Source organism: Saccopteryx bilineata, chromosome X, assembly GCF_036850765.1.
Source record: "Saccopteryx bilineata isolate mSacBil1 chromosome X, mSacBil1_pri_phased_curated, whole genome shotgun sequence".
In the NCBI taxonomy this organism is placed as follows: domain Eukaryota; kingdom Metazoa; phylum Chordata; class Mammalia; order Chiroptera; family Emballonuridae; genus Saccopteryx; species Saccopteryx bilineata.
Window position 1 is genome coordinate 130,637,089 of NC_089502.1, and position 14,802 is coordinate 130,651,890.

The 14,802-nt window shown below is 34.7% G+C and overlaps 1 protein-coding gene across 4 annotated transcripts in view; it reads right to left on the reverse strand.

Annotated features, from left to right (window-relative positions):
- Window positions 1-14,802, reverse strand: part of CNKSR2 (connector enhancer of kinase suppressor of Ras 2) — a 257,480-nt gene that overhangs the window by 50,866 nt on the left and 191,812 nt on the right. For all 4 annotated transcript variants that reach the window (XM_066248700.1, XM_066248697.1, XM_066248698.1 and 1 more), the window contains 4 exons: window positions 8,012-8,060; window positions 5,360-5,532; window positions 1,964-2,037; window positions 1,607-1,678 (listed from right to left, as the gene is read on the reverse strand). In XM_066248700.1, coding sequence (XP_066104797.1) covers window positions 1,607-1,678; window positions 1,964-2,037; window positions 5,360-5,532; window positions 8,012-8,060 — 368 coding nt within the window. The remainder of the gene's footprint in view (window positions 1-1,606; window positions 1,679-1,963; window positions 2,038-5,359; window positions 5,533-8,011; window positions 8,061-14,802) is intronic.

Here is a 14,802-nt window from a genome sequence, read left to right on the forward strand (position 1 = left end):
GTAAGCCACTGTGCTCTAGTGTATTTACCTTGTAAGATAGAATATGCTCAAATACACAACTTATTTTCAGTTTGGTCATAATGTAAACCCATCATATTTATCCCAAGGGCATTGAGCTCAACAAGTCATAAAATGGATAGTGGGTAATTAGAACAGTAGAACAGAAAATTATAAAAACACAAAATAAAATAACATAATTCCCTTCCCATGTCATGTGAATGAACATTTTTCATTTTGAAAATGACAAAAAGCTCTCTAAATTCTGATTGCTTAGTGGGAGATTTCAAGAATGGTAACATGTTAATCAGGAGAATATTATGAATACTACATGAAAGGCTCAGTTCTCTTTTCGATAACAGAAGAATGTATCAGCTATCCTCAACACCTTTCTTTGCCATTTCCTTGTATTCATATCTTTCCTGTAGAAAAACTATGCCTGTACTCCAAAGTGTCAAATAACAAGATTAATGAGACTCTAAATTATACCCCTCAAAGTAAAGGAAAAGGGACAGATGGGGGAAAAAAAGATTAAGTGTTCATTTAGTGTATTCAAGCACATTTATGAAGCAGTACAATTTTGTGGTTAAAAATATTTGGATACTAATGTTTTAGAGATACACAAAGAAAGGTAAATGAGGTAAGAGCCCAAAGTATATAAAAGGAATCTATATTGCTAGCAAAAAATGTTATAGCACTTACAAGTTAGTAGGCCTTTATATGTGCTTATTTGCTTCTCACAAAAGTCTTATGCGAGAAAATGATTATTATTTCCATCTGTAAAAAGGGTGAATACTCAGAATAGAGAGGCCAAGTTCTATGTCCAAGGTCACACAGCTAGTAAGTAGGGGAGCAGGGATTTGGACAGTCTGGTTCCAAAGCCCATGCTCTTGACCACTATACATAATCTCCTTAACTGTCAGCAGGTTTATATAACCATCCTACTGAAGAACTATAAAGGGGAAAATTTTGCATCTTCAATTCAATTTTTACAAATCTAGAAAAGAGAAAGGAGAAAGGAAAGGAATAAAGGATCAGATTCACAAAAGCTAAAGTAGAAACACAAAGCAGGATGTTATAGATGATGAAAAAATATAGAGAAAGATTTTCCCAAAGCCACCAAATAATCATGTAGCCATCTAACCACTTGGCTGTACATTCCTGTCCAGTGACAGAAGCAAGGTGACAGAAAGAAATACCAATTTTGCCTGGGCCTGAATTATTGAGATGGATGGTCTGTCATAAATGCTCAGCCTTAGGAAAAGTCAACTTTTTGTGTGTGGGTAGCTTCCCCCTCCCCCTGGCAACCTGGAAATAAATTTGAAGATATATTCTTGAAAGAGACTTAACAAATCTTTTTATTTGTGGTGTTTTTCTGTTTTGTTTTTTGCCTGTATATGGATTCTGGCACATTTTTAGTAAACTTGACAGTCAATGAGTTTCTTCTACCTTTTTAAATGCTGTTCTTTAAAATTAAGTGTGGCTACATTTTATTTTAAACTGACCGATCTAGAAACTTCAGTGACATTCTGTAAGTATTAATGTGGGAAAGTTTGAATTCTAAGCCTTACTAACTTGGTAAGTACTTTAGCATTTAAGTACACTTTACCTGTTCATATCATCAAGATGCTCAGCAGCAAAATAAAAGCTTTTGATTTTAGGATGACAGGCTTTGAATGCACTGCAAAAGAAAACAAAGTACATTTCTATTATTTCAAATTGAGAAATAGGTTAGAACGAAATCACTTTTATGGGTAGAATTACCTCAACATCTAACTTTAGTTCACGTATATAATGCTTCTACCACGATGACAGACATCAGTAAAAAATCCAATTTTCTGCCCACAAAATGCTTTCTTATTACTTCAATTTGAAAGCATTAGACAAGCCACCCTTAATTTAAAAGTGAGAAAAAAATCTGAAAAGCTTTCCCTTTCCTCCCTCTCCCAAAATAAAATCTGCTTACAATTTCTTGCGGCATTCGCTGGCTCTGTCAATTTCAAATTCAGGCAGACTGATGAATCCTTCTGCTTTTTCATCCTATAGAGGTAACACTCTTGTTTAGGATATTAGACACAAAAATTTGAGGCTGATATTCATAACTACGCTTTAAATGTGTATACTAATAAATTTGTTCATGCAATTCCTTAAATTTGACATTTTAGAGATTAGAATTCCACTATTTTTGTGTGTGACAGAGTCAAAGAGAGAGAATCAGAGAGAGGGACAGATAGGGACAGACAGACAGGAAGGGAGAGAGACGAGAAGCATCAATTCTTTGTTGTGGCACCTTAGTTGTTCATTGATTGCTTTCTCATATGTGCCTTGACTGGGGGGCTACAGCATACTGAGTGACCCCTTGCTCAAGCCAGCAACCTTGGGCTCAAGCCAGCGACCACAGGGTCATATCTAAAATTCCATGCTCAAGACAGTGACCCCTGCACTTAAGCTGTAAGTCTGCACTCAAGCTAGATGAGCCTGTGCTCAAGCCAGTGACCTCAGGGCTTTGAACCTGGGTCCTTTGAGTCCCAGGCCAACATTCTATCCACTGCACCACTGCCTGATTAGGCTAGAATTACACTCTTATTGGTTATACTCCATCAAAAGTATATTTTGAACATTGAGAATACTATAAATTAAAAATTATATAGCATCCTTTTTACATTAAAATAAAGGTAGAAAATTATTTAATTCTCAAAGTAAAACATGTTTTTTAAGAGATTTTTCTAATCCAAATGTATATATACCTCTTTAACATATAAAATAACATTAGCCCACATTTACAATCCACAATTTTCTATTATTTTTAATGCTTGGATGTAAAGTAGAAGGAAGTTTACTAACTCAATTCCTTTTCTGCCTCCAAAAAATCTTATATCAAACTGAAATTAAACAATTATTTTGTGTAGTCAAGATTCGGTAAATAAAATAGGTTAAATTAATCTTCAAATATCTGACTTAGTATATATGCTATATTTGAAGGTTATTTTTCACTTGGAAGATTAAATGAAATCCATAAAACCTTCCTTTCTCTAATGAGGGGTGAAAAAAAACCAAGATAGAATAATTATCCAAAATGTTACATCAGATACAGGTTATCTCAACTATGTTAAGACTGATTTTGGCTAAACCCCTTCATTGTTGTTGTCCCTTTAATGCTCATGGTCAAGTTCCTCAGACTTTTGCTCTCCCAGACATTGATCTGAGCTGTACCCGTTCATGGCTTCTTATATCTCAAGTTCAAGTGAGATTAAAGCCTCATTTGCCATCTCAAAGAAAAAAAAGTCTCAATTCTTTTATTATGCACATATGTATATATGCAAAACTAAACAAAATTTTTATCTTAGTGATGTCTAAAATGTTTGTTATTAAAAAAGCAGTATTATAACATTTTATTTTTTAATAAGTTAAGGTTTTTAAAAAATATTAATTTCTTAGATGGAGGAGAGTGAGGGCGATGGAGAAGCGGGAAGCATCACGCATTGTAGTTGCTTCCCGTATGTGCCTTGACCAGGCAAGCCCAGAACTTTGAACTGGTGACCTCAACATTCCAGGTCAATGCTTTATCCACTGTGCCACCACAGGTCAGGCAGTATTATAACATTTTTAATATTTGAGTTTTTTCCCTTCCAATCTAATGTTAAATACAATTGTCTCAAATCTCTTTCTCAACTTTGATTTCCCTTGTTACCCTGATGTCTTTCACTTAAAATGTTTAAATTTTGAACAATTTTAAATATTCTTGGGATAGTTATTATCTTCTCATAACAATGTGATAAGGGACTTTTACATTTCTCCTATGAAAAGTCATAGTAGGGTATTTATTACAATGTACACTATGGAATTATTCACTTACTTCTCACAATGCTAACACAGTAACAATAATTCTCTGATTGAAACTTAGCTACTGATCAATAAAAAGAAGCTACAGGGTGTTTTTTATCACTTAAATTGATAGAATATAATTTAGCATAAAGAAGACAGATCTACAAGTGACCTTAAGATGAAAAGACACATAGAGAACACTCTATTCTAATAATGCTTGATTGACATATAAAATGTATACATCCTAAATGAAAATATAGGTAAAATTATGGTTTGTTTATCTAAAATAAGAAAAAATATCCAAAGTACAATAAATAACCAAATCCTTCTATATAGGTACTATAGACATTTATAATAAAATAAACAGTAATTCAAGATTTCAAAAACGAAGTAAGAGGTCAATTTGAAAACTATTACTAATAGCTCATGTTTATTGAGTACTTGGTATGTACCAGGCATTGGTGTAGGTGCATTGATTCATTTCTTCCCTATGAAAGCCCAGTGAACTAGGCACCATTTTACTCCCTTTTTTGCAGATGTGGAAACTGAGGAACAGTAACTTAGGCAGTGTCTAGTCTACTCTCATTACATAACATAATATAAAACAACAACATAGCCTGTCTAGGGAACACACAATTTTCTATATACTGGATGTTATTTTCATAGGCATAATAATATTAAATTACATTTCAAAAGTTATTCCTCAAATGCAAATTGAATAATGTCATAACGTAATAGTATTCATATAACACTATTTAGCCTGCATACTGCATTAAGCTAAGTGTATTTTTTAAGAAAACAACAATAGAAATTATTGTTTAAAAACTTAATAAGGTGAATGATAGATAGCTATGACAAAAGAATCAAAGGAAATGTAGTGTAAGGAAATATCAATGAGTAAGCTATACTCTTGTGTATCTGTTGTGATATGTGATAGATTGTGATATAATTACTCTGGATAGAAATCTGTTTACTGAAAATGAAACAGGAAATCATAAGAACAATTTAAATGTATCATATACAACTGAACCCAATTATGCCCAGTGAAATGAATACTTGCAGATTTTTAAAACTAGTCTACTAGTTCATTTTTGAAAGAAAAACTGAAATAAATTATGTTGATGTTAGTTTACCAAAATTACTAAAGGACTTCCTTCTCTCCCCACAAAAACCAGAAAAAACTTCTTAAAAATTTGAGAAAAGCAAGACATTTAAAAATCTATATCAAATTTCCATATATAATCTTTTAAATTAAGCTATTGCTCTAATTGGCTTAATATTTTTAATTAGATAATGCAAAACTTTATCTGTGTTTCAGCTGTTGCTACATTAAAATAAATGACATAACTGTCTTTACAGAACCCCCAAATGCAACCATTTTAAGAAGCTGTAAGTATTTTTCTTATAAAAAGTAACTAGCAGAAGTCTCCTGAATTAGCCTTAAGGTGATTATAGTATATTAAAATACGTTTCAAAACAGTAATTCTTTTGGTTATGTTAGAGAACGGATGGGAAAACAAAATGTGGTTTGTCTTACCTCCTCATTACTATACCAATAAAGAGAGTCATCCTTAAGGACAAACCAATATTTCTTCCATTTCTGTGAAAAATAACTCTTTGCATCTTTCTTTTTCCAAAGCCAGCCCTCACAGTCACCACGGCCCAGATCTTTGCAAGAAATTCGTCTTTTGCTCTTGCCAGCCATAGGACCTAAAGATAATAATGGGTAAAAATGAGTTTAAATTTTATACACATGTGGAGGCAGAAGATTAATTTATAGATCACAAAGTTCAGTATAAGTTCTTAACCATAAAATTACTATTTTCACATTGTACTAGAATAAAAAATATGGAAATCATTAATACCATTTCCTCCACATAAGTGATATATAATTTAATCACAACTGTGTAATCTGATCCAAGATGGAAGTGGAATAGGTGGAAGTTACACTCACCTCTTCCCAGGACCAAATTGGAATTACAACTAAAGTATAGAACAAGCTACCTGAACAACCAACTGTAGACTGGCTGAACAGAAGTCTTATAACTAAGAATTTACAGAAGAAGCCACATCAAGACAGGTAGGAAGGGCAAAAATGTGAAAAGTGTTGGCTCTGCACCCATGTGTGGTGGTTGAGAATCTGGAAGGATATCTCAGCTACAAAGGTTCTCTCCTGAGGAGTGGGTATTCTCAATCCCATGCCAGGCTCTTCCAGTCTGAAGCACCAGTGTGAGGGAAAGGGATCCATATATTACCCGCTATGAAAATCAGCAGGGATTTCATCTGCCAGGGTGAGACTTGACACTACTAGCAATCTGGGCATACTCTCAATGGTTCAGCACACAAAATCTCATTTATGGCCACTCACCATGTGCAGATCTATCTAACACACAGAAACAAATACAGAGAGTCAGCCAAAATGAGGAGACAAAGAAACATGACACAAACAAAAGAATAGAAGAAATAAGAAAAAGAACTAAAAGAAATGGAGACAAGCAATCTGCTAAATAAGGAATCTAAAATAATTGTTATAAGGAAGCTCAAGAAACTTAGGGGAAGAATGGATGAACTCAGTGAGAACTTAAACAAATAGAGAAAGCATAAAAACGAATGTAGAAGCAGTGAAAAAATAAAACAGAAATGAACAATAAATATCTGAAATAAAGAATATAATAGAAGGACTTGATAGCTGGTTAGTAAAGCAGAGGGCCAAGTCAGCAATTTGTAAGATAAGGTAGCAGAAACACCCAGTCAGAACAGGAAAAAGAAAAAATAATTTTAAAAAATTTAGGAACCTTTGTGACAACATGAAGCATAACAACATCCACATTATAGGGATACCAGGAGAAGAGAGAACAAGGGATTAAGAACCTATTTAAAAAGATAATGACTGAAAAGTTCCCAAACCTGGTGAAGAAAAAGGACACACAAATCCAGGACGTGCAGAGTCTCAAACAAAATGAACCTATAGAGGCCCACACCAAGACACATTATAATTAAAATGGCAAAGGTTAAAGACAAAGAAAGACTCTTAAAAGAAATACGAGAAAGACAGTAAATTACCTATGACAGAGCTCCCATAAGAATGTCAGTTGATTTCTCAACTGAAACATTGCAGGCCAAAAGGGACTGGAATGAAATATTCAAAGTGATGAAAAGCAAGGACCTACAACTAAGACTACTTCACCCGCCAAAGCTATCATTTAAAATTGAAGAAGAAATAAAGAATTCCTAGACAAGGAAATGCTAAAAGTGTTCATCACCACCAAACTAATATTATAAGAAATGTTAAAGTAGTCTTCTTTATGAGGAAGAAAAAAAGTGGTGGTACATATATACATGGGAATATTACTTGACCATAAAAATCTTATCCTTGTAACAGCATCAGTGGACCTAGAGGGTATTAAGCTAAGTGAAAAGTCAGACAGAGAAAGACAAATACCATATGATTTTATGTACAGGGTGGGTAAAAGTATGTTTATACCTGCATTGTGACATTCTTTTGAATTAATAAAGCTATTGTAATAATCATAACCTGCATGTATTTTTCCACATGCATAACTGTAAACCTACTTTTGCCCACCCCTGTAGATGTGAAATATAAAGAGTAAAATAAATGAACAAACAAAATAGAAATAGACTTATAGGTACAGAGAATAGACTGATGGTTGCCAGAGGGAAGGGGCTTGGAGACTGGGTGGAAAAGATGAAGAGATTAAAAACTACAAATTTATAGTCACCAAATAGTCCCAGGAATGAGAAGTACAGCATAGGGAATATAGTCAATAATACTGTAATAACTATGTACAGTGCCAGGTGGGTACTTGAAATATAGCGGGGCCTACTTTATAATTATATGATGGTCAAACCACGATGCTGCACACCTGAAACTAATACAAAATAATATTGAATATAAGCTGTAATTGAAAAACAAAATAAAAATAAAGTTAAAAAATAAGTGAAGAAAAAGAAGTATGTGATCCCAGTCCGGAAACGCATCGAGACCACTGTTTTGCACCTTATATCACCACTGACTTGAAGGAGAAGCTGGTCTTGGCAGTGTTTGCTAGGGGTCTGTGCTCTTCTAAACCACAATGGTCTCAGGCAAGAGAAGATCGGTAGAGTATGCTGGTGATCATCACAGTGCACACCAAGTAGGCAGATGTTTCATTTTATTTCTTTTTCTTACCTTTGTTTTTCTTCTTTGACTTATGCTGCAGAGAGGACTGCTGAAATGTCTGAAATCAAAGATAAGGAAGAATGTTATCTGATTGGGTGCCATCTGAAATGCCACGATGGTGTACATAACTCTCAAGAACGAACAACCACTCTGAAACTTGGTCAGAGAACTTTCATTTTCAATAACTTCCAAAAAAATCATATATATCATGCTGCTTGAGCTTTCTAATCTCCTGGGAAGCAGGACAGGATATTTTTGTCCTTATTTTGTAGCAGAGAAATTGAGGCACAAAACAGTGGTTAAATTAAGGGCTATTGTATATGCACAGTCCTACTTCATACCTTTTAAAAGGGTTTATTGTGCTTTCTCAGGCAATATCTCATTTGATTCTCCCTCAAATCTTATTAAGTAGGCAGGCAAATATGACTATTTCTGATTCCTTAGAAGTTCATTCTATTACATACATTGCCATCACTACTGATCTTCTAGGACCTCCTCTGTGGTCACTAAGTATTTCAGCACTTGGATCATTATTTCCTTCTCACACCTATTTCTCTCACTGTTATTGATGACTAGTCTTCATATAGAGAATGTCAGCATCTTAGCTCCTTAGACCCTCATTTCTGATTGATTTTTATTTCTCCACTCCTTAGCTACCCACTGTCATAACCACATTATCTTACGCATACTCCAACCAATGCCTCCATTTTCAATGTTGTACATAGTCTAATAACCTAACTCCACACTTTTTAGAAAATCATCCTCTGTGGAACCCAATTCAATGACCTCACCGCCTTTTGGTGCCTTTATTTCTCTCTTTCCACTTGGTTTCCACAGGACATCACTATAATCATTCCCTTGAATCATTCTTCAGCATCATATTTGCCTCACTAAACAACCATCTCAGTTAAACCTGTTTACTCCATGCTAAGTGCTGGAACAGCTTCATGCCCTAATAGAAAAAAAAACAACCCTCAACTCCATTGGTTGGTCTAGCCTTCAATTATAGACCATAAATCATTGGTTCTAGTCAGATAGTCTACAAAGCTATATTGTTTACTGGTGTAATAAGGTTAATTATGTTCATATAATTAGCTAGTTAACAGGGTACAGAGATAGCATGTGTAATATTAATTCACAGATAATTCTTCAACATGGATTTTAGTAACAAGTTCTTTTTTACAAAGGTCTGTCTATAAGAGGCAATTAGATTTTGTTTACATAAAATTCACTGGTCTTGGTTTTATATTATACATTTGTATTCTGTGACATACTTTCTTATTTATCATCTTTGCTTATCAAGTAACAGAATAATATTCTACTTACATAATAGTTTTGTGTTTGTATATGGTTAACATAATTTTCATGAATATAATATTATGAATGGATACCAATCCTAAAGTAAGGTTCAGATAATTTGTTGCCATACAGTATGATCAAGAAATCATCACCCAAATGTCAAAACAATATGTGTGTGTGTGTGTGTGTGTGTGTGTGTGTGTGTGTGTAAAACTTTGCAGGATCCATGGCTACAAAACTTCATTTGGACACAAAGCATAAAAGATAAAACATATTATGCTGTGCTGATTTTCTGGAGTGCACTTTGCTTCAGAATAATAACTCAATAACTCAGGCTAGTATGCTTAAGTATAGTTAATTTACATATAGTTATTTTCACTAAATTGTTTGGCTGTAAAATTACTGATTGGTTTCTTTTTTCCTTTTGTGTTTCCACAAGTAATCATTATAATTTTACAGCTCATTATTTGAAAAAATGAAAAAAGATGGAGGTGGTTTGTTTTTAGGAAGCTACATGGATAACAGACAGCTTGAAAGAATTGGGTTATATAATGTACCTCCTATGCTTGTTGCATGCTATTCTTTAGAACCTGTAGATCTACTTTAAACTCTACACAAAAACATATTTTATGCTCTCCAGGTTTTCTTTTTAACAAGATTATCTTTCCTTTCCCTATAAATATATTCTCATACTGATGGTGATTGCATGGCATGATAAACGCATGGATTAGTGAAACCTAAGAACACCTAGGCACAAGTTACACATTTAACCATCACTCAAAGAAGCACAGCTTTGGATGTCTCTTGTAAATAAAATAAATATTACAATTCCATTATCTTAAGAGCGATTTCATTAATTTTCCAAGTGATGTAACATTTTCTAAAATGAAAATTATAATTGAATTATATTAATTAAAATCATATAACTGAATTACATGCTTTTGAAATTAACAGGAAAAACAACAAAAAACGCAGTCAAGGAAATAGATCTATGTGCATAAAAGAGTTACTATAGCAGGTCTGAAACTGTTATCTTAGAAGAGCCGGCTTACAAGGTGGACCCTTGGCTGGTATCTGGGAATTTGGCTGGTAAACAGTTCCTTATATTCCTTATACTGTACTGACAGGAAGCTTCTCTAAGAGATAACATGGTTTTGCCCACCTGGAGACTAAACACCCGTTTTACTTTTGGGGGTCTGAAATTTTTATAGTTGCTAGGCAGGGGGGTTCCTATATAATCAATCCAATATAATCCTTGGATGCTGTTTGTTTTTAATGGGCTTCCCTAGGCAGAGACACTTGACATATGTGACTACATTTTTGCTGCTGGGGGGGAGAATGCACTCTGTATGATCTGGAAGGAGAGGGGAAGAGAAGGGTGAAGGGAAGGCATATCAATTTCTCCAGATGCCATTGGTGTCTTTTTCCTTACTGATCCAGCTGTGTATCCTTGCTGTGTCACTGTAATAAATCTTAGCTGTGGGTAGAACTTTATGCTGAGTCTTATGAGTCCTTCTAGCAAACCAAACATGTGGGTGATCATGGGGACCCCTAAAATAACCTCATTACTCAAAAGATTCTTTACAAACATATTAGAGAATGTTCACTATTCATACACATAGATAAGCTCCTGACAGTGAAGATTTCCTCATCAGCAACAGTATGATTAAGTGTGCCCCTGAAGTATAAATTTATAATCCTATGTAGTGGTCAAACTAAAGGAATTATTCGTATTTAATTTTATAATTTTTCCAGTTATGAATGATATATATATTTTTAAGTGAGTGAGAGAGACAGACAAGAAGAGACAGAGATGAGAAGCATCAATTCATAGTTGTGTCATTTAGTTGTTCACTGATTGCTTCTCATACATGCTTTGACTAGGAGGCTCCAGCCAAGCCAGTGACCCCTTGCTCAAGCCAGCGAGCTTGGGCTCAAGCCAGCAACCATGGGATCATGTTGATGATCCCACGCTCAAGCAGGTGTCCCTGCATTCAAGCTGGTGAGCCAGTGCTCAAGCCAGAAACCTTGGGGTTTTAAACCTGGAACCTCAGCATCTCAGGTCAATGCTCTATCCATTGCACTACCACTGGCCAGGCAATATCAGAGAAATTTAATGAGAGCAAGTCATTAAGAACAGATACATGACTATAATGGATAACATATAAGGTGTTATGACTAACTAAAAAAAAAAAGAGGCATGTACTCTTTGCTTTCATGATAATGTTTTTTTTTTCATGGAAGTGAAAATTTATAATGCATTTTATTTCTATATTTTTCTTATTAGCTTCAGATCATCTACTTTTCAGGTTCATACTTAAGTCAGTCTAACCTTTAGAAATTCTTTCATATCAGACTGTGTGTAGTGAACTCTTCTAGGTTTTTATGTTCGAAAATATAAAAATGCTTCACTCTTGAATAATAGCTCAGTTGGGTATAGAATTCATAATTGAAAATAACTTTCTCTTAGCAATCTGAATATATTACTTTGTTTTATTTTGGCATCTATTGTTGCTCTTAAGACATCTATGGGTACTCTGTCATTTGTTCTAATTTGTCTTTAGAGCTTTTGGAATATTTTTCTTTTTATCCCTGATATTCCAAAATTGCACTATGATGTGTCTATGTTATACTTTATTTTAATCAATGCTATTTAGCATTCATTGTGTTATATTTGAGGCATTATTTCTTTAATTCTGAAAATTCTCAGGCATCATCTCTTCAAATAGTCTTTACCAGTCCTTTTTCTCTAGACATATGTTGTCACTTCTCAATTTACCACCCATATATACAAATGATTCATGTAACTTTTACATTTTTTAGCCCTGTATATTTCTGCAATGCTTTTTATGTAAATTCATTCTATCTTACAATTTCAAATTTTTCTCTCTGACTGTATGTACTCTGAATTTTTTCCAACTATAGTGTTTATTTCACTGACTATATTTTTACATATCCAGGATATCTAATTGGTACTAGCTCTTTTGAATATCCACTATTCTTAATAATTCTGTTATCTCAAAATTTATTTTAAGAGTTTTTGTAGATTTCTTGTGATTTTCATTTAGTAATGAAAAAAATCACCTTTATATAAATCATAGCTCTGGTCATTAATATCCTTATTCAACCTCCTTACTGATGGGTGAAGAAGCTCTGTTTGCACTTCCTGTTGGTTTTTCCCAGAGAGTCAATCTTCAGTTTTTCAACATAACAGTGGCCCATTTGTTCTCTGATAACCTCTAATGGTTAGCAGTCATTTCTACCTCTTTCTGGACTCAGAACCTACCAGGTATGTGGCTTTGGTTCCCATTATAACTGGGCAATTTTTTTCTTTCTTCTATCTTCTAGTCTTTAGAGACTATATCTTATTTTTTTTTTACCATGCCAAGTGTTTTATATCTTAGTAAATGGTAATTCCATCTTCTCCACAGGCTTACATCCAGACTCTTGAAGTGAACCTTACTCTCTTCTTTCTCTTATATCCCATAGCTAATCTGCCAGCAAGTTGTATCAGCTCCATCTTCAAAATATGTTTCCAATATGACTTTTCTTTTTACTACCTCTACTACTAGCACCTTGGTCTAAGCCACCATCATCCCTCACCTGCATCGCTGAAATATCTCCTCACTGTTCTTCCTACCACTGCTTTTCCCTCCTCTATTTTTAACAAAGGAGCCTCCAGGGGGATCCGTTTAACATATGATTTGAATAATATTATCCTTCTAAACAAATTCTCCAACAGTTTTTCATCTCACTCTGAACAAATGCCCAAATCCTCCCAATAACCTTAAAGACCCTGTATGACCTGGCCCCTGTTATCTTTGCTTCCTGTCCCTACCTTTACTAAGTTTCCTCTCACTATACTTGCTTTCCCCATGCCATTTACAGTTAGTACCATCTTAGGCCCTTTACCCTTGCTGTTCTCTCTGCCTTAAATGGCCTTCACCCAGATATTGTTATGACTTACTCACCTTCTTCAGGTTATTACTCAAATGCTGCCTTTTTGGTAAATTCTGCCGAGACTTCCCAATCTAAAGTTGTATTCCCATTGCCTCAACACTTCCTCTGTTTTCTTTTCCTGATTAATTTCTTTCCTTAACACCTTGCATTTTCAAAAATACTTGTATTTCTTGTTTATTATCTGGATTTCCTTCAGAATATAACCGCATGAAAGAAGAAGAATTCTATTTTATGCACTGTTATCTTCTGCTTAGAATGGGGCTTAACACAGAAGAAATGCTCAATAAATACTGGTTGAATGAATAAAAGTTAAGCAAGCCATCAGTAAAGAGCAACCGGGTTCAGTCTTTTATTATTAGTTTTTTTTAGAGGAGACAGGCAAGGACGAACAGACCAGAAGGGCATGAGATGCGGAGCATCAACTCATAGTTGTGGCAACTTAGTTGTTCATTGATTTCTTTCTCATATGTGCCTTGACTGAGGGGCTCCACCTGAGCCAATGACCCCTTGCTCAAGCCAGCAACCTTGGGCTTCAAGCCAGCAACCCTTGGGCTCAAGCCAGTAACTTTGGGCTTCAAGCCAGAGGCCTTTGGGCTCAAATCAGAGACCATGGGGTCATGTTTATGATCCCACGTTCAAGCCAATGAACCTGTACTCAGGCCTGATGAACCTGCACTCAAGCCAGCTACCTTGGGGTTTCAAACCTGAGTCCTCAGTGTCCCAGGCTGATGTTCTATCCACTGTGCTCCCGCCTGGTCAGGTAGGATACAGTCTTAATTAGCAAATTGTTTGAACCTTAAGATGCCCTTCAGCAGACAGCAAACAAGCCAGGTGTCATTTTTCTAGTAATCCATGTACAGACTATTACTGAAAATTCTGTTCTCTAGTAGGCCACTTGTTTTCATAGATAATAAAAAGCTCCTTTTTATCCAACCTCCCTTAGCATTACTTGCACTGGAATTGTCTTAGTTAGCTTGATGGTTTAAATTTGAATTCAAGATGTGGCTCACTAAAGTACATGAAATCTGTGTCAAAAGGTATTTATGAAAATAATTATATGATGAATTATGAATGGATGTGTTGAAATCATAATTCTGGCCATAAAAATAGAATGTGCTAAAATAAAAGAGCATTATGAAACTATTGTTGATCCTCTTCTTAACCATGGCGATGCATGCAATGGTATTCTGTTTGGCTATAAAAGATCCCTTTACAAGACATTTGCCTGAAAAGACCATTTGTTTTTCATTTTGTCCACAGATGTTCTGTTCAAACTTCGTTCCCCCCCCCTTTTGAATGAGGAAGTGTGGGGGAAGGGTAATTTGGGTCATTCTTATCCTAAAACTTTCAGAAGTACTTATTTTAATTGTGGAAGAAATGACAGTTTCTGTGTTACGTTTTGAAAGCTCAGCTACTATTAAATTCTTCTCATGTTGCAAATTGCCACTTATGGAAAAATTAGCAATCAAAATACTCTCTTGTTGCAATATAGCAAGTTCCTCTTACTGTAATTTTCTGCAAAGTTCCAAGATTTCTTCAGT